The sequence below is a fragment of the Buteo buteo genome, chromosome 23 (genome assembly GCF_964188355.1).
Source record: "Buteo buteo chromosome 23, bButBut1.hap1.1, whole genome shotgun sequence".
In the NCBI taxonomy this organism is placed as follows: domain Eukaryota; kingdom Metazoa; phylum Chordata; class Aves; order Accipitriformes; family Accipitridae; genus Buteo; species Buteo buteo.
In genome coordinates this window covers 3,201,895-3,226,737 of record NC_134193.1, presented here as the reverse complement: position 1 = coordinate 3,226,737, position 24,843 = coordinate 3,201,895, and the positions used below count along the sequence as shown (strand labels likewise).

The 24,843-nt window shown below is 53.6% G+C and overlaps 2 protein-coding genes across 11 annotated transcripts in view; both read left to right on the top strand.

Annotated features, from left to right (window-relative positions):
* The window catches only part of NFASC (neurofascin), a 56,172-nt gene extending 54,515 nt beyond the window's left edge, over positions 1–1,657 (top strand). For all 10 annotated transcript variants that reach the window (XM_075055055.1, XM_075055056.1, XM_075055057.1 and 7 more), the window contains one exon: positions 270–1,657. In XM_075055055.1, the coding sequence (XP_074911156.1) occupies positions 270–501 (232 nt within the window). In that variant the 3' untranslated portion in view covers positions 502–1,657. The remainder of the gene's footprint in view (positions 1–269) is intronic.
* Positions 1,658–10,255: 8,598 nt separating this feature from the next.
* CNTN2 (contactin 2) overlaps positions 10,256–24,843 on the top strand; it is a 31,661-nt gene continuing 17,073 nt past the window's right edge. The window contains exons 1-2 of the mRNA XM_075055338.1: positions 10,256–10,347; positions 23,017–23,137. Of these exons, the coding sequence (XP_074911439.1) occupies positions 23,083–23,137 (55 nt within the window). The 5' untranslated portion in view covers positions 10,256–10,347; positions 23,017–23,082. The remainder of the gene's footprint in view (positions 10,348–23,016; positions 23,138–24,843) is intronic.

The window sequence follows — 24,843 nt, the reverse complement described above, 5'->3', positions numbered from 1 at the left end:
AAAGCATGAAGGCTGGGCTTGCAGAAATACCAACCACAGCACCAATTGCCCAGGCAGCTGTGGGCCTCCGACGCGGAGGCTGTCTCCCCACCTTCACGTCCATGTCAGACATGCCACGACTTGCTGTCTGCAGTCAGAGCACCCCGCGTTTGTGGTCTCTGGTCAGTATATTTGCACACTGGATTTATTTTTGAATATCCAGACCTTGGGTGAAGGTTGTAAGCCCCATTCTCAACCCTTACTGTGTCTGTCTGTCTTCTGCCACCCAGCGATGAAGACAACAAACCCCTGCCAAACAGCCAGACCTCCTTGGACGGCACGATAAAGCAGCAGGAGAGTGACGATAGCTTGGTGGACTATGGAGAGGGAGGAGAAGGGCAGTTTAACGAGGACGGCTCCTTTATCGGCCAGTACACGGTGAAGAAGGACAAAGAAGAGACTGAAGGCAACGAGAGCTCAGAAGCCACCTCCCCAGTCAATGCTATCTACTCATTGGCATAGCGCAATGCACTGAAACCACAAACAGCCTGAGGTGTTTGTAGTGGATGGGGGTTAAACAACAGCCGCCGCCGCCACTACCTCCAACAGAAACGTGTGAATGAAACCAACCAACAATGACAAAAAAAAAAAAAAGAAAAAAAAAAAGAAAAGAAAAAAAATCCAAGCAAACAGGCAGACCAGGTGGCTGCCGATGCCATCTTATCCTTAGCAAGCAAGCAAATGGCAAGGACTCCCGGGGCAGGGTGGGGGGCAGGTGGGTTGTAGCTGTAGCTGAAATCTGGGCTGAGCCAGAGGGGCTGAAGGAGGAGCGGGATGCTCGAGCTGCACCCCAGCTTCGGGACTGGCCCCAGCACCCAGAGCCAGCCCGGCAGGGGCCACGCGATGGGCTCGGCCACCCAGGCTCCCCAAGGCCCTTTTTGTTCTTTTGGGAGGGAGTTAAAAATTCTTCTTTTTAATCTTTACTGGAAGGTTCCAGATAAGAGGGGGAGGAGGGGGGAAGAGAAAAAAAAAAAAAAGAGTTTCGGGAGGGAAGAGAGGTGAGCGGGGCCTGGGCAGAGCAGCAAAAGCAGCGTAAATGCATGAAAGAAGGAAAGCGATGGGTCTTTGGGTAACGACACCACAGCACTGTATTACTACGATGTCCATCCTCACGGCAGCACCTTAGCCTCTCCCAAACTAGTCAGCACCGCAACCTCCTCCCCAAAATATCAAGCAGCACCTACGCAGGGAAGAACAGGTCCCCACCACTTTCCTTGGCACCATAACCCGCATCGGTAGCTGAGGCTACATGGTCCGTCCCCCCTGCAAAGCCCATGGGGAGGTCACCCGCCACCCCCACGGGACTCCAGAGCATCCTCAGAGGACGAGAGGTTGCAGAAAAGCTTGTGGGATTTGTGGAAGGACAGTCAGGTGCCGCTCACCCGCCGAGCCCAGGATAATAGCATTGCTTGCCTGGGTAATCGCAGGCAAATCATTGTGGTTTAGTCTTTGCTTTGTAAGAATTTGGGGGGAAACTGCCCCCAGACCATGCCTGCTTTCTTTTAAAGGCAACTCCATATTTCTAATGTAGCAAAGAGGCAGTAGAAGCAGGACCAGTATTAACAACGGATGAGGGGACCAGAAATCACTTGTAAAAAAAAAAAAAAAAAAAATCAAAGCCACCTGGTCAGGATGAGAAGCACCCACCAGGATGGGGTGGAGGATCCCCTGCTATCGCCCCGCACCACAGCTCCCAATCAGCAGCTTGAACGGTTCAGGGATGCACATCCCTCGGGAGACAGGGAGGAAGGCACGTGGTGGGAGCGCAGGACCTGAGGTCCACATCTTCCCCAGGCACCAGGGATGAGCCAGATCGCAGTGTTTTCCACTAAACTCTCCTCCTCATTTCTGACAGTGGCCTTTTCCCCCTCCATCAATCAGCCTGAGCGAGACCCTTCCACGAGCGAGCGCCTGCACCGTGGGACTCCCCTCCGCTGTCTTATTTACATATCAAGACAACACGCGATTTAAGTTAACCCGTTAACACACTGTAACAAAGCGTCTTGGATAGGAGTGCTCCTTCACATGCCTTACACAGCTTCGAACTTCCCGTGAAGTTTAATAAACTGATACTATTCCCCCACCGCTTACACGCCCCTAATGCGATGGTCTTCGATCCGCCAGACCAGTAGGAGTAGGATGCCTGGGCAGCTCTCCCAGCTGAGACAGCATGGATCATTGTAGAAGGTAGAGTTTTATAATAGACCGTACTTAGTGGCCAACGCCATGTGTATTCTCCCACTTCCTGCACTTTCGAAACCAAAGGTACCTTCGCTGAGAGAGATCGGATTTCTTCAGACCGTTTCACAGACGGCGAACGACGTTAGGATGGATTTTTCTTTCATTTCTTTTTCTAAGGAGGATGTTTTTGTTCAGCATAATGGATTAAATGCAATAGGATTAATGCAATTATTCTTTTAGCTTTCAAGCTGGTTTGCTATGAAGACATATTGCTAACAAGAATACTTCTACTAATATGGATTGTCGAGATGGACTTTGCCACATTCTTTAAGCTGCTAATGGCACAACTATCCTGCACCTCGGGGAAGAGCCTGGACCCGGTCAGCACCCGCGCAGCACCAACTGCTGAATCACACAGAGAAAACAGGAGAAAGCTGGATGGAAACCAAACAGCAAAGGAGTTACATGCACCATGTAAGCCAAGGAGGGTTTAGGATGGTGTTAACAGGCAGGGCCTCCTCCTAGAGCTGGGGGAGCTCCTGCTACCCCAGGGCAGCGCAAGGATGTCCCCTCTCCACCGCACGGGAACACATCTGCCAGGGTCCTCCATCTGTGTCATCTTACAGAGTAGGAGCCATACGTCTTGCTCTGTTACCGTCAGTGTAAATGCATTCATGCAACAAGCCTATTTCTACGGCTGACACTCGCCACTGATCCGGTTTAAGGAGAGCATCTCCCAGCCCGTTCCCAGGACACGCATTCGGTTTTTCAGCAAACACACGAAGCCAAGTGTAATGCAGCCCCTGGTCACAGGGATAATCGCTTCCCAAGCCTATGGCTGTCCTTACAACATTGAGTTTGCATAACTTCTTGCCTAAGCACTGGTGGAAATGAGGAGAGAAAGGAACTACAGCCTCCGCTGCAGAAAAGCCTCTGCCACCAGAGCTGGGCATCTTCATTCACACCCAGCACATCAGGTCCTCGCTGCTTGGTGGGCCAACAGCTAACAGGGACCACAAGACCCTTGGCTAACACGCAACACGTCCAAACCACAAGAGAGTTGGTCAGGCATTACTGGAAGCAGGGCAGTCTGTGTCATTTATCTGTATTACGTGCCATTTATATTAAAGCCTGCATTTCTGTCCTGTCATTAACCATCATTTTACAGAGCAAACCTCTTGGCATCTATTTGGAAATGGAGAAGTGTTTCACTCTGTAGCTTTGCAGCGTGCGCCCTGCGGCATGCCTCAGCAACTGGGGAAGGAAGGAGCTGGACGCAGCCAGTCCTGTTCTTGCCCCAAAAAGTCTTGCAAAAACATTTAGAGTCCTACCACCACATTACTTTAAGTAACCAGAAAAGGAAGGAGATCTCTGCAGAGGACCCCATGGACAAAGAGCTCCATGTAAGTTACTTGTAGCCTTGTAGTGTAAAAATTACTCAAAAATTATAAGGTATAGTCAAAATTTCAACATTTCTTTGAAATTTCCCCTAGAGTTTTGAAGCCCAAAGAAAATTCTCACTAAGTTCAAAACTCATCCTGAGCTTAACATTTTTTACTCCCTTTAATAAAGATTCAGTAGACGTTTGCACGTGCAGTTACTGCGTCGCAGGGAGCAAAGCCCTCGCTTGCTCCCACCACCCAAAGCACCGCAGCTCTGACAGGGTGACCCCACGCCACCCCAAAACGCATTTGCCCCCCAGAAATAGCCAGAGCCAGGCTGCACCCACACGGGCATTGTGGCCACACTTCTGCCGAGTGAGAGTCCTTTGAGCACTAGGAGATGGATGGGGACCCCGCACGAGGACCGGTGGTGCTGAGGGGTCTTGTCTGCCCGTCTCTGCCCGTTTGGCTGTGCACCGTGATGGTGGTTGTCTCTGCCTGTCCCCAGCGTCACCCTGTGGGAGCTGCTTTGCTTCTCCATCCCCAGCTGTCCCTCTCCGGAGGGGACAGGCCAGTCACCTCATCTCCCGCGACCGATAGCGTAACCCCCAGGATTAGCAGAGGTGCTTGGGAGGGCTCTGTATCAGCCACCCTCCGCTTGAAGGGCAGGACCCCTCCTAAGGGGTCGGTCTCCATCACAGGGGCAACTGTCCCTCACTGGGATCTGCACAGCCTCTCTGGAGCAGGGCACACTTTCACCTTTTCTTTTCCAGAAGATGCATCTTCATAAAGGGTCTAAATTAGGGGCCAACACTTAATAAATAAATAGATTTTTTAAAAAGAGAAAGAAGAGCCAGACTGAAACTCAAGTGCTCTCAGAAGCTGGGGAAAAAGCAGTTTGGGTCCAACTCCCAAGTTGCAAACTTGAGCCTGTTTCTAAAACTGTCTGAGCCAAAACCTCATCCATGTTCTGGAGACAGATCCAGACTCTGCTGGCTGCATCTGAGCCCAGGGACACAGCCTGTCCCTCCCTGACACGCAGCCTTTTGCTATTTGGAGCCCTGCACAGGTACAACAGCTGATACGAACCACAGGAGAGCAAACGTGGGATACGAGAGGACACTTGCTGTGTTTACATGATCTTGAGGCTGCTCCTATTCTCCCTGAAGTGATGTTGCAGTAAGAGACAGAAACGCAGCAAGGAAAAAACGAGTTTTGGTACAAGACCCGAAATCCTGCTCACAGAAACCCCAACTATCTGGACACCAGGTCATGACCACAACACACCCCCTGCCAGCATTGCCTTCTCGCAGATGACAGACCCCGAGTCCACGTGTTACGGTCATTTCTAACCCAAGCGATCGACCTGTCGATGAGAAGCCGCAGCTCCTGCCACCGTCACGCCAGGGGAGCAGGATGGGTGCGAGGGCAAAGCCGCACAGCATCGTCCATCACCGGCGCCATGCCCCGTGCCGTGCCTTACCTGGCATGCAGCACTCGCTCCATCCACGCCACCGGCTGTCCTGGCAAGTCCCAATGCCTCTTCTCAGTGTGCAGGTCCCAGCAGAGCTGCGAGTTCAACCTGCAACGTAACATCCGTCGTACCAGGCTTAATTGTGTACTAGCAGCAAACAATTTCAGTTAAGCAATAAACAAACCTTGTAAAAAAAAAAAAAAAAAGAAAAAAAAAGACCATGTTCTATTTCTTGCACTAAGACCTGTTTTATTAACAAGAATAATGATGCTTTTCTGGTCCTAACAAAATAACCCACCGCATCAGTAGCTTCCCCCTTGCCCAGCAGCGCCTGTCTCTCCACGTCCTTCGCAAGTGGGCATCGGGCTTTGGTTGTCAAATGCAGTCTAAACCCTGTGTCAAACCCACAGAACAGACTCCTTCCTTTGCAGTACAGAGTTTTAAATGTTTGTTCCTCCTGCTCACATCAGAAAGAAAGTATTGGACTGTTTTGTTTTTCTTTAATTTGTAAATATATCACCATCCATCCATCCTCTCTGTAAAACCTCCTGGTTGTTCTAAAGTATTCTATGTATTTATTTGCCTTTTTTTAAAGCAAAAAACAACACCTTTGCGTTAACCCACTTGTTCCAATGAGAAATATATAGCTGAAGCTGTAAAATTAACAGTTTACAGCAACAAGATTTATGGACTACAGAAAAAATGTTTAATATGAGGACTTATAAACCGACTGCATGAGAGATGAAAGAAGGCCAAAATACTCAGATATCATTTTTTTGAATCACTGTAAAAAGAAAAGACTGGATTTTTTTGTATAGAGAACACTAAACATATAATAAAACATTGTTCAAAACTCATGCTAAGCCTGCAATTCATTTCCATCACCTTTCAAAAGGTTAAAGCCAGCACCGCTGCTGCCGCTCACCCGCGGGCAGCACCGGGCGAGTGCTCACCAAACACACAGCCCTTCACAGCCCGCAAAACCCTGCTGGTCCCCAGTGTCCCCCAGTTTCACAGCCTGCCCCAGCGCCACCTTCCCTCGCCAGCCCTTCCCCAGGAAGGGAAGGCTGGCTGCTCAAAAGGATGTTTCCCTGAAATCATTGCCCAGCCTGAACACCACTGCGGATATGCAGAGCATCCTTCCAGCAGGTCAGTGCTTCTGCTGAAGAAAATCTGACCGAGTGGTTTAAAAACCCCAGTGTTTCCTTTGCTACCCTGCTAGACCATTTTCCTAGCCCTTGGTTTATCTAGGCAAAGCAGCACAAGCCCTGGGCCAAGACTGGCAGTGATAACACACCATGGATGCTTTCTTTTCAGAAGCTTCTCCCAGAGCCAGGTTGCAGAGCTCTGCACAGCCCAGGACCATGCTGAGGTGTGAAAGCAGAAGCCAGGGTAGCGGGACAGGAGAAGACCCTCCAGCACAGCCCTCTACCCACCAGCTTGTCTCAGCACGGCCGTTCTGTGGGCTCAGGGCAGAGGGGATGGTTCCCAAAGCCCGTACAAGCTCAGTGCAGCAGCTCCTGCATTTCTGCAGCTGCAACACAGCACGGGAGGTTCACATGAGGTTGCAGAAAGGGTCTGGGGAGCCGCAGGGCTTCGCTCCTGTTGCACCCAAGCAGGCTGTGGGGATGACCCAGCAGAGGCAGGGCAGCTCTCCCCACTAGTGTTTTTACAGCCTCCCTGCTCTGGGTGCTCTGACATCTCCCCCTCCCCAGCCAGATCTGCTCAGCTGCATTAAACAGCCGGAGATGCTTTGTTCATTAAAACCTGGTAGAGGCTGAAACTTGGGAGCAGCTCAAAGTGCCGGGACAAGTCCATCAGAAGTATCCAGGTGAATAGGATGAGAGCGGCTGTGCAGGCGGGGAGGTGCAGTGCTGGCACATCTGGCTGCACATCGACCTTCGAGGCGAGGAGCCTGGACAGTGCGACGTCGCTGCCCGACGGGTGGGTGGGCTGGCAGCGAGCTGGCAGCAGCCGGGCCGGGCAGCACCATGCAGGGCATCCAACACAGGGGTAAGAGCCCGTCCTCCAAGAGGACAGAGCACACCACGGGGATTTCATCCGATGCCCTGTCTGATGTCCGTCTGTCCAGGCAAGTGCTGTGAAAGCCGGAGAGTTTAACTTCTCTCCTAGCCATCAACAGTGTTTTAAATAATTGCACATGGTTGCCAGCCCATGAGAAGCATTAGGGGAACCACTCAAAGAGCCGCAATATCTGCTCCCAATGACCAGGGCTCCTTGCAAAGCCCTCACTGATCGTCTTGGAGGCCAATGAGGCCTCGCTGCAGGCAACGATATCCTTTCCAGGTGGGGAAACTGAGGCACAAAGGAGCAACGGCTGCCCAGTTACCTGGATACACTCAAGATGCTGGCTTGGCACGTTTGAGACACGCTGTGCTGCCAAACAGCAGCTCTGCATCCTTGCCAGTGCCAGCTGCAGCAAGAACACCCTTCAGAAGCACGCGATATAAGCTGGAGGAAGAAGCCCCCATGGCCCAGCAAACATACGGGAGCATCAGGGTTTACCCAGCTCCCTGCTCCTGACCCAGCAGATCCTGGCAGGCAAGCAGTGAGCGATGCCTTCCCCCAGGGCCAATCCTGCACTCCCCAGCCTTTCCTGTCCCTGAGGCTCTGAAGTGCTCTTAACAGAGGCTCCCTGGTGCAAAGCCTTGACGAGAATGGGCTGAAGGAAGGGGGAAAACCAGCAGAGTGTATTTGGCTAATGAAGATGTAATTGCTGCAGCCTTCACTAATAGGATGAAAGTATTAGTGCTTCCTACTCCGGTGCTGCAGCGGGGGGGCTTTATCTGCCCCCTCCCCACCACTTGAACAGCAGTGAGAAAAAAAGGCACCTTTTGCCCAGTGTAGGAGAGCTCCCCAGTGCCGACTGGGGCGATGGAGGCACCAGCCACCATCAGTCCCTGCCCCAAGGAAGGATGAAGGAGGAATTGCACTTGGCCCTTGATGCAGAAATTCAAGCTCGCTAGAACCCAGGGACCCCTCCGATACCTCAAAGCCACCATTTCCCACTGCCCACGGCCACGGGAACCAGCAGGGCCCAAGATCTCAGCTTTGCAAAGGGTCACGCAGGAGGCAGCTGCTTCCGTCATTCCCATAGGACACACGGTGTTTTTATCATCCAGGAGCGAGCGACAACGGACCCATCCTCATCCTCGCGATCAATACAGGGGGAGACACGCATGCATTAGCACTCATCCCTTTTTATGGTACGATAATGACACCCATATCTTCCCTGATCTCTGCCCACACAGTGGGGCAGCAGGACTGGATCAATGCCGACAGACTGCCTCCAATTACCCTCCTCCTCCTCCTCGAAGAGGCAGCTCCAGTCTATTGCCCATTACTGTAGCTAAGAGCCATCCGCTGTCGGCACCGGGAATATCCAAGGGAGCCCTTACAGAGCTGCTTCCTCCCCCAGCTGCTATCGCTGCAGTCTCGGCACATGTCTGCGCTAGGACGAATACCCGAGAGGTCACCGATGCCCTTGTAACCCGCAGAGACCCTCGGAAAGCTGCTGATAGCAGAGACACAGAGGAGAGGGGGCAGAGGGCAGGTCCCTCTCCCTCCACTGGGGATGGGGGTCATCATCTCTCTTGGGTTTCCCTCCATTAGTCCTTTTGCTGGGGGTCAGGATCCAACTCTGTTCTTCCTTTCTGTCCAGCAAAAGCGCCTGATATCCCAGGTGAGGTCTGTGGGAAAGGCTGTGCCCGGTCTCTCCCAGTCTCACCCCAAAATGGGAGCAGGGAGCAGAGAATGGGGCGAGCTGGACAAGGGGAAGGGAGATGGGACCACTCCATCACAGGCACTCTCCTGCCCCCACCCATTTGCTGGATGAGCCTGAACTGCTGGAGCTTTGCCAATCAATAGAGATACTAATTCCTTAATTACTCCTCTGTAATTGCAGGCCATTAACCTGTGGACAGCCCCAGTGCACATTGATCTCCTTACATCATTAACAGGTCTGGGCTGGAGATGGGAGGGATGGCGAGCGCAGGGTGGTCCCTGCCACGCTCCCGAATCCTCCGTTTCCCACCTCGCTGCACGCAGCCTGGCAGCGACCTCCCCACTAGCAAAACCCCACGCCGCGGGGGCCCTTCGCACCTCAGCTCGCTCAGCACCGATGGGATTGGCGGCATCCCTTTCCCCCAAACCTCAGTGCCTGCAGCGTATCACGGCGAAGGTCTTGGATTGTCACTGTCACATCTCATAGCATCACTCCACCCGGACAGACCTCCCCCCCCAGCAGCCAGAAAACAGCAAAGATCTCGTGGCTGCAGATATTCACTGGGAAGGGCTCTGGGTGCAGCCTCATGGGGGGCACAGCTACTGTTTGCAGAGCACTGCCAACGCAGGCAAGCCCAGCCCTAAGCCCCTCGGACCACAGCAACAGCCAAAGGTGGCTCCGGCACACCCAAAAACCCAAAGCTGACCCCAGCTGCCACCCCTGTCCCCCCGCTTCGGCTGAATACCGGGCAGCACTCAGAGTCGCAAGCGTGATCATACGCTGCTAACCCTGCTGCGAGGAAACCCCGTCCTCCGCGGCGCAGCGCAGGTCGGGTACCACCTACGACAGCTGCGCTCGGCTTGATGGAGCTTCCCAAAATTTGGCTAGAAAACAATCTCCCCAGCGTGCACATAAACCTGGTTATGCCTGTATACATACAGATATACATATATGTATTTAGGCACGGGGGTGCGCGTATACAGAAACATGCATAGAGGTGGGTGTCCCTGCTGAGACACCCCCCCAACTGGGACTAATCCCGTTCCTGCTTCCACCCTGCAGACATGGGCTCAGGACCCCCCCTGGTTCCCCCAGCTGCCCCCCCAGGCCTACACCTGCTCCAGCCCCAGGGACAGGGCGAGCCAGCGGCGATCGGTGCAGACAGAGGGGTTTCTGGTGGGAGCAGCAGCCAGGGAGGCTGAGGAAGGGCATGAATTATGCATGATGCTGCAAGTCGCTCTGCCTCCCTGACTGGTCCTTGGACTGTGGCAAGTGAGGTAAAGGCAGAGAAAAAAAATACCCTCTCCAGGGACCGGCGTGGTGGTTGGCAGCGAGCGAGGGAGCGCGCACGCAAGGAGGGAGGAGAGGGAGGAGCACATCCTAATGCAGAGATGCTGCAGTGGCTTTGGGCACACACATCCACACTCGGGCAGGCACCAGGCAAGCACTGCCTCGCAGCCCAGCCTCCGGCAGCAGCGGGACCCCCCAGCCCCCCGGCTCATGTCCACCCATCCATCCCGCACAAGGTAAGCGCCTTCTCCCTCCTTCCTCCATCCGAGAGGGAAGAAAGAGGCTCCGGGTTTCAGGGCACCATTCCCCATCAGAGCCAACTTGCAGGCGCGCCCGGCTTCGCTCCGGCAAGAGGGAACCTGCCAGATCCCGCTCGCCTCTGACGGGGAGGCGAGAGCAGGGGGTTGGTTTGGGCATTTCTCGGCAGGCGATGGCTTTGCAGGCGATGCAGGCTCTGCCTGCGCTGGAGAGGAGCCGGGGGTGGAGTTGGGAGGAAGGGGGGGGCTGTAGCTGTGTCACTTGTGGCAGGAGCTGAGCGGCCGAGGTCGACACGGCTGTCAGCAGAAATGTCTCTTCTGGACTAAGTCCGGGAATATTATTTTTTTTTATTAATTATTACTGTTATGCTTTTCCTGGTGCATTCTGGCTGGGGGGTCTTTGACAGCCCACTCGCGGGGTCAGGCATCTTGAACACAGTGCCTGGGAGGGGCGGGGGGACTCGCAGAGATTTTGCTGCACAAAACTACTTCGGCATCTCCAGCGCGGGCTGGCAGAGCCGAGAGCAGCCCAGGAGACCCGAGTTTCCTCTCCAGGGAGGAAGGATGAGGAAGACCGCGGTGTCCCAACTCCCCTCCCTATGCACCCCCGGTGAGGGCAGATCCTGGTGAGGGGTGGGAGTCGGGGCACACGGGGGTATTTCTGTGTCTGAGTTGGGGGGGGGGGGGGGTTGCAGTGTGTCAGGGAGGCTCTGGGGAGCCGGAGGGGCTCAAGTGCACAGTCATGGACAAGAACTTGCCCACCCCAGGCCTGCACCGTGGGGCACGGGAGGCACCGGCAGGCAGGGCACCGCTTTGCTTTTTCCCACTCGCAGCGGGACAGATGCTCGAACGGGGAAGCAGGCGGCAGCAGGGCAGGCTGGGGTGGGCTTTGCAGGGCTCCAGTCCCACGACTTAAACTTCCCGAGCTCCCTCCTCTCTTTGCATCTCACCCGTGCTGACCCACTGACCCCCCCCAGGCTTGCACCGCTCCCACGAGCCTCAGCATTCTTTTTCTGGCTGGACTGGGGAGTATTCATAAGAGATTGTCATCTCTCCAAGGAAACACTAGTTGCTTTGAGGATGGGAGGCAAGAGCTCTACAGCCAAGAGCTGGGAACAACCCGAGCCCTCCCCAGCAGCAACCCCACCCCAAGGCTTTAGCCAGACCCCCAGAACGGCTCTTGCTCCTCTCAGGCCATCGCCAGGCACATCCACAACAAGCTCTGAGAGTACAGAGCTGAAGCACAGGCTCTCGCACGAGATTTAGGAGCAGGTTTACATCCACTGATGAACCTCTCGAGGCTGTGCATTTGGTACCGAGCACACCCAACGGCAACACCACCACCAAAGCTTGCTTTGCTAATAGAGGAAAGCATCGGGTCCCAAACTTCCTAGAAATAACTGTACTTTCCAGGGGTAGATTAGAATTACCCAAGACTAAAGAAAACAGAAAAGGAGAAGGTCAGTCAAGCCTAGCTGCAGGCTCTCCCTGGAGCACGATTAGAGTAGACCAAGACAAAGGGAGGCTAACGTTCTTCTCCCACCACCCGATCAATTACTACCAAAGAAAGCAACCTCGACTTTTGTCACTCAAAATATATCTGCAGAGAATTTAATGGCCTGTGTTATTATTTTCTCTGCAGATTTACCACAAGCAAATCAAAGGCGGCAGAAAACCCAACCATATCATTAGGGAGGTATTTCCCACACACGCACCAGATGCACCTAAATGCAGAGGATCTGGGAGTCCACGTGGAGACTGAGCTCACATGCTTTAAAGCACGGCTTGGCTGTGCCGCCACCCTGCATGCTTTGTGTATGTCCAAAGTCCAAATTATCCACAAGAAGTCATCAACCCCAATGAGAGGCAGACACCTCCCCGTGTTTCTCAGCGCCTCCTCCCTCCAGCAACCCCCAAGGTCTCCCGTAACACTTTGTCTATTTGCACCGACCACACCACAAGCACACCCCAATCTTTGAGAGTTTTCCTTGAAGGTGCTAGGCACGAAGCAAACCCACGCAGTCACCCAGAACACATCACATCCCGAGGGAGCCTCCCGACAGCTCCCCAGCTGAGAAGCTCAGCGGAGCAGAGCTGCAGGAACCGGCGAGCCTTGGGCTCAGCACCCGCAGGGCTGGCTCCCAGCATCGGGCTCTCACCCGTCCCAGCCAGCCCGGAGCAGTGCCCTTCTGCTCAAAACAGGGATGGGTTTTGTTCTGTCTCGCAGGGACTGGCTTAACACAGCACTGCCTGTAGTTACCCTACACAGCTGGAGGCACATCGCCTTCCTAAAACAGTGTCATGCGCTATCAGCCCTGCTTTCCAGGGATGAGGAACCACAGATGCCCAGGAAGATTTTGGGATGGGCTGATGGCAACCCTGAAGCCCAGGGCTCTGCAGGAATGGGACCACGTGGCTGCACACATCCCCTTCGCACCAGGTTAGCTTGCAGAGTTGCCCTATAAGCCAATAGGCCACACAGGAAACCCCAGCATTGACCAGGGGCTTTCAGAGATGCTGTTAAAGTGCAGATACACAGAAAGAAGTGAGAGAGGCTTCCTTAGAGTCCTTTAAGAGTCAAAAAACATAGAGGGAAGGGAAGAAATGTTATTAAAATCTGCTGTGATGGGCTGTCTCAGGCTCTTCCTAGACACTTTTTGTCTTTTACTAACACTAGATGTCTTTGGGTGCTTGTGGAGCTGTAGAGAAGGAATAGGTCTCGGCAGACTCGGAAACAAAGTCAGCTCTCGAGCTATACAAAAGCTGTTTCCTTGAACCTGAACTTTTTTCTTCTCTATGACAAACACTCTTGGGCCCATTGCCACAACACAGTTGTACGGTCCAGGATCTTACCGGAGGGATATTTAACACGACCACGAGGGAGGTGTCCCAAGACCTCAGAGAGCACGAGAGATATTCCTACCCACAGCCAGTTGTGAAACACTGAACCCAGCCCCCAACAACAGCCTAGGTCCTAAATTATTACATGTATTATTTATCGTACAGCCTGTAGAGCTGTCAGTCCTGCACGAGAGAGCCATAAACCAGGGAGCCTGCTCTGGAGAAAGAAAGAGGGATATATGTTTTGTGCTGGTTCTTGCTTGGTTTTATAAAGAAGAGAGCAGCTTAGCACTATTTGGAGACTGAATACTAAAACCACTTCAACAAAGACAGGCGAGAAGGTCATACACAGGGATGAAGCCTTCCAAGGAGCAAAATAAATATGACACCGTTGCAGAGGATACCCTAACCTTCTCCTAGGAGGGAGAGGATTTTAGCACTGTCCCAGTGAGGTCCCCTCTGCCTGGGGATGCTGCACCCCCCCAGCACGGCCAGCACAAGCACCCAGCAGCGCAGCGGGGCCAAGGCGAGGGCTGAGGAGCTCTGCGGGGCTGGAGCAGACGCCCGGTGCCATGCACGGATACCCACTATGCCAGGAAAGCTCTTGCTGCTGGCATGACCTTGCTCAGCGACACAAACAGGGCAGCCAGCACCAGTGCCACGTACTGGTAGATGTTAGGGCTTCCCCACATAACACATCATCTTCCCACGGCTGCGTTAGCCAGAAGGTTTCCCGAGCTCTGCACTTGTTTTTCCTCGCTACAGCCTCTCCCCGGGACTGGCTCCTGCCAAGTGATTTACCAGGCAGCGGAGGGGAGGGGATGGAGCCAGGCTCCGTCGCAGGTAGGGAGCTATTTATACCAGTGCCACATCAAAGAGTTTCTGCTATTGACGCCACGGTAGCAGTAATAGCAGAAAGTGGGTGGGTTTGCGAGGCTGGCAGCGCTGTGGATGTCCCAGGGTTTAGGCAGAGCTCCCTGCGGTTGAGCTGTGCGTGCTCAATGCATGGTGCCATGCTGCAAAAGGAAAAGAAAACCTGCAATGTGAAGCTTTATTTTGAAGTTTTATTTTAGGGAGACGATAGCAGCATGTGCAGCCAGACCTCGACTTCCTTCCCATCCCTTCTGCCAGCATTTCTGCCTGACATCCAGCCTTTCTCAGCATACCTTCCCCATGCAACCCCAGATTAATAACCTGCATTTCTTAGGCAAAGAGGTTGCACGGCTGTGCTGAGCTATGCTTAGAGTGTGGATTGCAATATACTGAATTTGCAGGGGAGTGTCTGTAAGAAGGGCCCAATATCTGGAACTTTAGCAACTGTAATCAGGGCATTAACGAGGATTTCGGGCAGACATCATCTCTCAAACACCCATGTGCTAAACTGGAGTCACTTGCGGCCTTGTTTTCAAAGACTTTAAGCATCCTTCCAGCTGCTATCGACTCAGGCTATTGATTGAAATACAAGTCTTCAGGGAGAGCTTAGGAGCTGCATGCTGGCAGCCTCGGTCGAACACCACGCTCGTGCCCAGCCTGCGAGGCAGCAGGCAGCTGGTGGGAAATCCCCTCCCGAGCAAAGCTTCCTCCATCCCCGGGGTCTGGACCCTGCGTGGGAGGGTCTCGTGGCTGTTTCTGTTGGTCTCCTTTGCTTTCTAACACACTGTGCTTGTCCCTATGAGGGACCCCAGCAGCGCTGCCCATGGACCCCAAGGTCTTGCCTGGAGGTGGCACGAGCCTGGTCCAGCTGCGGGCAAGACTCCAGGTCCCACCGAGCGCTTCAGCTCCAAAACCCTGGGGATTTACCACGGGCTTATTGCAGCAGAGCTGAGGATCACACAGCTCAGGGTGGATTCCCATTACCTCAAGGCACTAAGGTGACTGCAACCAGAGATAGAATCTGGCCAGTTCGGGGGCGGGGGGGAACCCCCAAACCAAAACCACCCCACACACACACTAACTGCAAAGCTCAGATCTAAAATTCAAACCGCTCAACACAACAGAAGAGCAGTAAAGGCCCACTCATAATACCACCTGTTTTATTGCAATTAGATTTTACCACTACAGCAACTCCAGTCCCAAACCCATCATGCGCAGTGCTGCGCACACCCCCAGCCCGTATCCCCAGATTGAACGCAGATCCTGGCTTTGTCTCTTGCACAAAGAAGCGCTGAGCTGGGCACAAGCACAGGGGTTCGCCTGTCTGGGGGTGGAACTTGCTGGCTGGGGGCTGAACCAAAAGAAAACTCCCACTGAGACCCTCTTACAATAAGGTGCCGTGACCCGCGATGTACATGAATGCACCAACCAATTATTAGGAAAAAGCACTTAGACACAGAGAAAACAGAGAGTGCTTGAAGACCGTGCCTGAATGCAGCTGCCCTGCTGGGATTGCATCAAAGAGCCCTGCCTGCTCCTTGAGCCAGGACAAGGAGAACCAGACAGGCCTATTTTGTCCCCAGGGGAAGCCAAACCTCTCCCTGCCGTTAGCAGGAGATGCTTTTAGGCATCAGGACTGCCCCGTCTGTGGCACGCCACACGCTTGTCCCAGTAACGCCCTGTATAAGCCACGCAGGGAAGCGCAGCCCAAGAGCAGCGGCTCTTGTCCCAGCAAGATGCTCCAGCTCCCCGGTGCTTTGCTCAAAGATCGGTCCATCTCACGTTAAAAAAAAGTGATGCAAAAGGCAGGAGTGTGGCGGCCTCGGTCCCCAACCCTAGCAGCGCAGGGCTCTCCCCAGTCACGCCAGTGATGCATTTACTGAAGCAGTTTCCCGTGTCCCACAGGCAGGGCTTTCCCTCCCCTCAAAGAGATTTTTCTCTCATCTTTTCCAGGATGTTGGATAATCTGGGCTGCCCCCTCTCTCTAGACCCCCCTGCCACTCTGGGACCCTCCCCTCCCTTCACCCACCTCAGGAGGAAAGCACAGGAGCCACTGATCAACTATTGATCCTTATCAAGCCAGTCCCATTACAATTAAATTAATCAGTGATCAATAAGACACAGCAGCACAGCCAAGGGGCTGGGGCAGGGCAAGAGGATCCGTCCCAGCTGGTTTCTCAGCCCTGGGAAAGGGATGCCCAGAGCCTTTCCTCCTCCGGGCAGGCAGCACACAGCCTCCTGCACACCAACGCACTGGGGGTATTAAACACACCCAGCAGCCCTGGAGTCACTACTGACCATGCACCAGTGTTGCTTTATCCTGTGCACACATATCTGTGCATGGACAAGCCCACGCGTGGGTACCCCACGTGTCGAGACGTACACGTGCCAACCAGCGGGTTCAGCCCCACAGGCTGCACAGCCCCGGGTGGTTTAGGCACCCTTCTACACACAAGGCTCTGCCCCTCCACCCATTTCACACCCCAAATCCTACAGCCTGCTGCACTCTCTGACAAAATTAATTAGAGCCCATGCACGCACTGTGGGCCCTGGCCCTACAAGGTCTGCTCTGCACAGGGAGCGGGAATGGTATCACTCTGGATGCTCCGTGTCAAAAGGAGAAGCACATTAGTTTCCATGGATATGGTGATTCAGAATTGCTCCAGATGTAAATTCGTTTGCAGTGCACTGCAAGGAGACCTGCAGCATTCCTGTCCAGCCCCGCAAGGCAGAACCACAGCACCGAGCCCATTCAATGGAAAGCAACAGGACCAGAGCCAGATCCAAACCAAACCAAACCCCACCCCAAATAAAATCCCACCCCTGAGTTTTGGAGGTGCCCCAGCAAATGCAACTTTTTTCCTAGCAGCAAGCAAAGCACGTTTGCATGGTATGCTATCCCTGGATTGGTATTTTGCTGCTTGACTTCATTTCTAGAAGTACAATATATTTCAGCCAACAGCTCCCAGGGGCAGACAGGATGCTGGAAGCTCTTGCTAGGGAAAGGACAGGGCTGAAAAAGCCATGCTGGGGATTAAGACCACAGCACAGCCGGGGCAGGGCACCCCAAACTGGCAGCAGTCACCAAGCTTGCAACGCGGCAGCACAAACCAGCCAGGGCTACAGACCACACAGAGAAGCAGAGCAAATGCACAGTGCCAGCACCCAGCCATACCAGCCCCGAGGGAGCTCGGGGTGCCCTTCCCAGCCACCCTAAAGCGTAAACCCCTGCAACAACCTCCTCCTGACAGGGTCCTGCCATGCTGCAGCTGCCCACCCTCCTCCTCTGGGTGCTTAAACGCTCCCAAATCAAACCTTTACCTCTCTTCTTTCTCCTCTTAGCTCTTTCCATCACACTCTCTGGTCTCCACTGAACTGGGAGGGCAGAGCCCAGCCCTGCCTGCAATTATACTAATGAGGGCTGGTTGTAATTGCTCACACCTGGGGCCAGGGCAGAGGCACCGGCTCTGGGGGCTCGGGGTCAGCCTGGCCTGGGAAAGCCCCTTGCTCCCTTCTTGGTGGCTCTGCTCCTGTCCCAGGGCTCACACCCTCTGCCATGGACCGTCTCCCCCATCTCCCTTGTCCCCGAGCTGAGCCGCTGACCATCCCAGCCATGGCACCGCACTTCTGCCGCCTGCATGGCCCAGGTGCAAAAGCAGCAGCAGCAAGGGCAGGCAGGCCAGGCAGACAGACAGACAGACAGACTGAAAACACCTGCTTTAATCCAGCCCACCTGGGCACGAGCTCCCCGTCCGCAGGTGCCCCCTTCACCCAGCACCGCAGCAAAGCCCTCCCGCAGGCAGGACGTGCCGTGCCGTGCCGTGCCGGGCACCGCAGCGTGCAGAACACGTCCCCCCTCTTTGTGCTAACGCCTCAGCCCATCAGGCAATAACAAATGCATCCGGACAGCAAAGCCCCAGCTCCAGCCTTGGCTGCGGGTGGCATCGCCATGGCCCGGCAGGGAGCTGCTGGCGGGGAAGGAGGCCGGGCTGTGAGCACCATCTGCTCCCGCAGCCTCGGGCTGGGGGCTCCGAGCCTTCTGCACCAGCCTCAGCTCCTCCTGTGCAAGCACAGCCGGGGGGAAAGCTCTCCTCCTCCAAGTCCCCGCTCCGTCCCCTCCTGTCCCACTGCCCGGCTCCTCAGAGCGATGTCGGGGTGCAGACAGGGAGCACCGAGCCCAGGGCAGGTGAAGGCGCCCGTTGCACAGTCCCTCTGCCCTGCGCGAGGGTGACAGGGTGGGATGGGGACAGCAAGGTGTAGCTAGCTGATGGCCGGGAGCTACAGGATCCCCCGATCCCCAGGGAGAGCAGCTCACGCCGCTCCTCTCCATCAGCTTGCACAGCAGAGAAGACCTGTGCAGAGGCAGAGCCTTTGGGACTTTTCTAACACGCCAAAAATAATCCAAACCCACCTGGGCAGGAGAGAGGGCACACGGGACTGACCAGCTATTGCTGGAAGTGTGTCTGGGACACATCTCTGCTGGAGCTGGGGACAGGTATCAAAGCGAGCGAGCGGTGCCCGCAGCACTCCTCTACATCAGGTCCTGACCTGCACCGGGGAGCGACGTTCCCTTAGTGACTGCAGGCAGGGTTTGGAGTCCGTTATGGGATGACCCATGAGCCTAGGGAGGGCTGAACTCCACCGCAAGTCTCTGAACCCTTCTGAAGGTACTTTTGGTCCTCATTTGGACCTTGGGAGACTTCACTGCTTAGGATGGGGTTTGGGTGGACCAGGATTTCTGCAGCAGCAGCAGCTGCTACAGGTCCTGGAGCTACCAATAGATGTGAACCCAAAAAAGCTCAGGAAAGGCTGAATCCAAAGTTTGCATCTAAATCAACCTCTCCTGAGCACAGGCAGTTTTACAAGGGGACAGATACATTACAATAAAACCATTTGCAGCTCATTGAAACATGCTGTTCTGGAGATGGACAAAATGTACCTAACCTTGAAAGGGTTTGCAAGCCAAAATCCAGCAAAGATCAAAAGCGTGCCCTTTCCAGCCTTAGCGATGATCCTTAGTAAAAGGGACACTCACAGCACAGGACTAATTCCTGCATCACCCACCCTCAGGAGCAATCCTCCCTGGGGAATGCTGCTGCAGAAGGAGCTGCCCCACTTACACACAAATGCTCATCTCATCACCTAACCACAGGAGATTGCATTACACTCATTTATCCCAGTAATAGATAGCACTTTGCCTGTGCTGGCCATGTCATCTCTTGTTAAAGCCCATCTCCTACCAAAAGCCATTTCTGGCCCTCCCACGGCCAGAGTCCTGCTGGAGTTGCCTCCTCCAAAGGATGCTGCTCCACAGTCAGAACTGGAGCTGTGGGTGCTGGACCAGGCAGCATCTCCTCTCCCAGAGGCTCAGGAGGACTCAAAATCTCTCTGTAGCTCTTTAACTCTGCCTCCACGATAATGGATCATTCCCAGGTCCCAGGGGCTCCAGAGGAAAGGCCTAATGCGTGTGTTTTTGAGTGTGCCCATGCCTCCCTTGCTACTGGAAGTATTAATGACAGCATCCATTAGCAGGGATGACAGATCCCCTTTCAGTACAACAGAAGGCTCTCGAGTGACTGTCAAAATATCCTATGAAGAGGGGAAAGAACAGGTCCCCATGGGCCCTCTTTAATTAAAGATGGAGAGCAGGTCTAAATATCAGATGCAAAGCACACACCCACACTTTGGAGAAGTTGAGAGTCAGATGCAGGGTCCATGGTTCAGGGTCATGGCTTTAAGATGCCTCCAGGGTGCCAGTGCAGCCCCAGGTGTGCTCTCGCAGCGTCAGGCCCTCGGGCACAATTTGATCACTGTCACTTAGGCAATAAAACAATCAGGAACACACAAAACAGCATCTGAGAAGATTACTTCATCCAGTCTCTAACTGCGAATAAATACAGCATCAGCACTTGTAGAAATCACTCTGTTACTCTCTTACGTGTTTGTTTGATGTGGACCGTACCTGGAGCTCTCCCTGTCTATCACGTTCCTAATTTTTTACAAAGGAGTTAAAGCACAGGCTGGGCTGAGGCTGGATTCAAAAGAGCAAACCAGCAGCATCTCCCCATGCCCCCTCGGCAAGAGCATCCCCATGCCCCACCTCAGCCTGCAGAGCAGCAGCATAGCACGTCTCGCCTTTGGAAAGGGCCCTGAGTGTTTCAGGACCAAATACACGTCTGTGTGTGTGAGGGGGATTCTGGAGAAATGGAGGGATGGACACAAGGAAGTGAGAAGAGAAAATGATGTGAGCATTTGGGATCAGAGCAGATGGGGAGGTCGGGGCAGAAAGAGGGAAGCTGCAGAGCCGCAGCCAGCAGCAGAACTGGGGATCAAAGCCGTAGTTTACAACATAAATAATGAATTGACAACTAATTAAATAATTCAAATCAGCTTAATTTTTACAAGATACCAGCTTTGCTTGGCCGCAGGGAAGGAAGCCGAACGGGGATGCTGGTAGAAGTATTCCCACAGAAGGGCATGGCAGCTCACCCTCCTCTCCCTCCTGACCAGATCTCAGCTCAGCCCTTGGGACCACTGCTGGTTTAGGTAAAAGCACCCAAGAGAGGCAGGATGCAATTTGCTCTCACTCCAATGCAACATCTCCATTTCATACAGCAGAAAGTGTGAAGTGCTGATAAAACCAGAAAAGTGGCAGAGCCTCCAGCACCCCAGAAGGAAGGATGGCCAACACCGCACTCCCCAACCTCCTCACGCTGCCTGCTCTTTATTAAAAGTAACAAAATCCAACTTTCCCACACTCTTTCCTATTTGTTTTAAAAGTGAGAGGAAAAACGAATAGAAGAGAGCTGCCTTCGCGGGCAGCTCCCAAGGCACAGGCAGAGGACTCAGCCTCAGAAAACAGGGCTGGCAGCGATGGAGCAAGACTCTCTCACTTTAATTTGCTGCCGCTGGGTGTAGGAACAGCTTTGACGCTCGCTGCCTTTCACAAACCCTGGGCATTGGATCACGCTGGTGAAGAAACCATACTGCAGAGACCTGGAAAAGTCAACTTATTAATTAGTGCAGTGCTGGCATTGCCTGCAAGCCCACATCGCAGGGCTGCCTGCAAAACAGATCGAGCTAAAAGCTGGTCCTTGTCCCAAAGTGCTTACGACGTGAGCGCAAGACACATGAGAGAGAAGCAGGCAGAGGGTGAAGGCAGGGGAACAATGAGGCAGTGTTAGCTGAAAGGCCGTGGGTTCAGGACACCATTTGGGGCATGATTCTCGTTGACATCAAGTGATTTCATGTGACTGACTCACTTCAGGGCTGCTGGAACAAACTGCGTGGAGCAGCTTTCATGTCAATGAGTCTCACGCCCTTCTCCGCTTTGTCCCCGAATAGCCTGTCTGTAGCACAGCTCGGCCCTCTCCCACTGCGCGCCATCATTTCTTTATGGCAGGGGTCCCTCCTTCCCCGGCCGCGCAGTACAATTAAGCACCAGCCTCATTTAGGGGCCTGCCATGTAAAAAATGTTTAACCGGGGCATGAGCTAGCTAAGGGTGGGCAGGCTGGGCTCTGCTCTCAGCGCTGGACCAGGAGGCTGGAATCCAGCCCTCTGACCCAAGCAAGATAAGAATCGAGGAGGATTTGGGATGAGGTCTCCTCCCTTCCAAGTGTTGGTAGCAAAATCTTCTCTTTTGGGTGAGGACACAAAGAGGCCAGGTGGCTTTTCCCCCCAGCCAGGGTCTCCGGAGGCAGGACGTGAAGCAAACACGGGACTATCACTGTTTGCTCAGGTGCATTTCAAGGGCTGCTATTAATGAGCAGGGCACTGGATTTTTTTAAAGCAGCAATGCACAAGGGGCTGCATCCCATGGGACAGAAAGCTAATCCCTGCTCGGAGGAGCTTAGGAGCAGTACTGCCTGCTTGGGCAGACAGATGGGCAGGGAGAGGAGTGGAAGCGGCACCAGCTGGAGCAGAGGGATAAGCAGCACTCGCAGCCCACGAGCAGCCCAGCTCTTGGCAGTGCCTTCAGCAGCAGCTCACTGGGGTGTGCATTTGGGAGAGCACCGGGGAATGCGAGGCTCTGCCGGGCAGCGGGGTTCCTCGATGCATGATTTCAAAAGCATTTGTTAACAAAGAGGGAAAAAAAACCCAGCCCAACATCCCCGCCGGAGTTACCAGGAAAGAGGTGCGTGTGCTGAAGCTGGTCCCGTGGTGGGTTTAGCCAGGAGAGCACAGGGACCAGGGTCTGCACAAACAGCTCGGTGTTTTTTGGGGGTTTATTTTTGAGATCTTGGAAGTCAGGAGTCTGCAGAGGGGACTGGAAATCACTGCTCCACCTACTAATGTGTCTTACGGCATCAGGAGATGCCTTGGTGCTCTGTTATCTCTTGATTAACCATTCAAATGCATTTAGCTTAGAAGAAAAGCAGGAAATGACCCAGCCCTGTGCAGCCGCCTTGTGCCGCTTGCTTTCCTCACTGCACGGATGCTCTGCAAGCTGGGGTGCAGTGCACAGTGGTGAGCTGGGTCACCCCAACCTCTCCAGAACAAGAGACTCGGGGCCGGCACGGCACCCAAAGGCAGTCACTCCCAGCCTGAAGAGTTTCAATGAAAGATGCCTTTTTCACAAAATAACAAGAACAAATTATTTCTTCCTCCTTCCCTCCACCAATATCCTGTGTGCTTCTGGCTTTGCGTTTTTTAATAAAAAATGCTAGGAAGGAAGCACTCTTTTTGGAGGAGGGAGGAAAAATAGCAGATAGTAAGGGAGAAGGAACAACAATTTCCCAACCAGATCTGACATGTCAGAAAGAAAAAGAGCTCCTTCAAACCCCTGTGTGTTCCTCACCGAGCAGCTGGATGTTTGCTCCCAAGTGACTCTCACCCCGGGCTCGTGGCCAGCGGGGACGTGCAGCTGGACGCTGGACCCTCAAGCAGAGCCACAGGAATGCTGCACATAACTTCTCTCTCTCTGTCTCTGGCAGGGCTGCTGTCCCCGCTCGCCCGTAGAGGCTCAGCCGTGGAGGCCATAACCCAGCCGGAGGCGCAGGATGGGAGGTGCCGCTGGATTTGTCCGCACATCCTTAGCTGTCATCACTTTTCTGGGTAAGAGCAGCCCCTCGCCTCTCTGTCCTGGAGGTTTCTGTGGGACAGCCGAGAGGGGCTGTCGGAGGTGCCAAGCGGGACATCGCCCAGGGTACACAACGCATATGTTGCGTTGCTCACCTGGGACGCACCTCTCCATGTTCTGCGGCTGCAGGGATGCTGAAGCCCAATTCTCCTGGGTGGTTGATGCAGCCAGGGGATGTGTCTTGTACCACTCAAAAAAGTTGTCTTGTACAACTTCCCTTGTACCACTCAAGAAAGAGGACAGGACCTGTTGACACACAAGCCTCCCCCCTTATAAATTCAAATTTAAGTGATATGCAGAAGATGCAGATCCTCAGGCAAAGCCTTGGCAGGATCAGTGCCCCTCTGCAGCCCGTGCTGCCCAGGCTTGTCCTGGCCTTGGCACAAAGAGGAATTTCCTCCTGCCAGCAGGACTCGCTCATGGCAAAGCCACTTCGCCTCCTGGTTTTTCTAGGGATGCCTTTTTGGCTATACCCTGACTGCAAAGATCCCCCAATCATCGGGGACCATTTCTGGATCTTGGGGAGTCTCAGGCTGCACTCTGAAGGTCCCTTTTCAGCAGGGAGACATTTCATTTCAGACAACCGAGAATTAGATAATGTCTTCAAGCTAATTCATCATCCCAGGCAGAGACTGCTCGCCTGTCCTTATAAATATCTAATTACCTTTGAATGTTCTCTGGATCCCCGAGGAGGCAGAGGGAGGGGTGGATGCCCTAGATTGGGAGGCAATTAGCCTGTTTGGAAATTGGTCTGACCCAAATCTGGTAGAGGCAGCAAGATGGAGCTGGGCTCTCCCATTAACCAGCTGAGTTCATGCAACTTGCTCCCCATCCAAGCTGAGCCCGCAAAAAATGACTCACTGTAAAGCCTATGAGGGTTATTTTCTCCTGACCTTTGGCTGATGATGCAATGGATCTCAGGAGCCAGCTGGGACAGGGAGAAATCCTCACAGGGAACATGAGCAAGGGACCAAGGACAAAAAACCACCAGCTATAGATGAGGCTCAAGGAAACACTCTAGAGTGGGTGAAGACCCAAAGCCTCCACGTCTCGGCTGTCAGCTACAGCCCTGGGAAGCTGGGTTGGCAATGACAACCCTCCCTCGGCTGTATCACCGAAAGGATGACTTCCCAGCGATACATAAAGGTTTAAAGCCTATGAAGTGCACAGAGACGACTCTCTAATGAACAAGGCTGTCAGAAAAGTCTAAAAATCTCTCTGGCCTTTCTTCATTCGGTAAAAGCCATGGAAAAATCTTGAAATCTAAGGCTAGCCAAAGCACTGTCCCTTTGTTCCTCAGAAAGCTTCTCGTTAAAAATAACCCTCTGTTCCTCAGAGAGCTGCTCTTTAAAAATAACCACTTTGATTTTGTGCACATGTGTGTGTTCAGATTTCCTATAAAACCAATTAATTGCCCAGCTTCCTCACGAGCCAAGGCTTCAGGCCGTGGTCAGTGCTCCAGAGCTACAGCTATGCTGCCTGTGCTCAATAAAAGGATTGCTGCTGATGTCCTCAAAAACTGGAATACCTCTTGGAAAACATTCAACTGAGACATTTATCATTTCCCGGTCTCCAAAGCTAGTGTGGGGCTCAGCACAAAGGGAATGTGTTCAGCCTCCTGGACACCTGGGCTTTCCAGGTCTGACTTTCAGCATATTCCAAATACTAGTAATAACGCAAA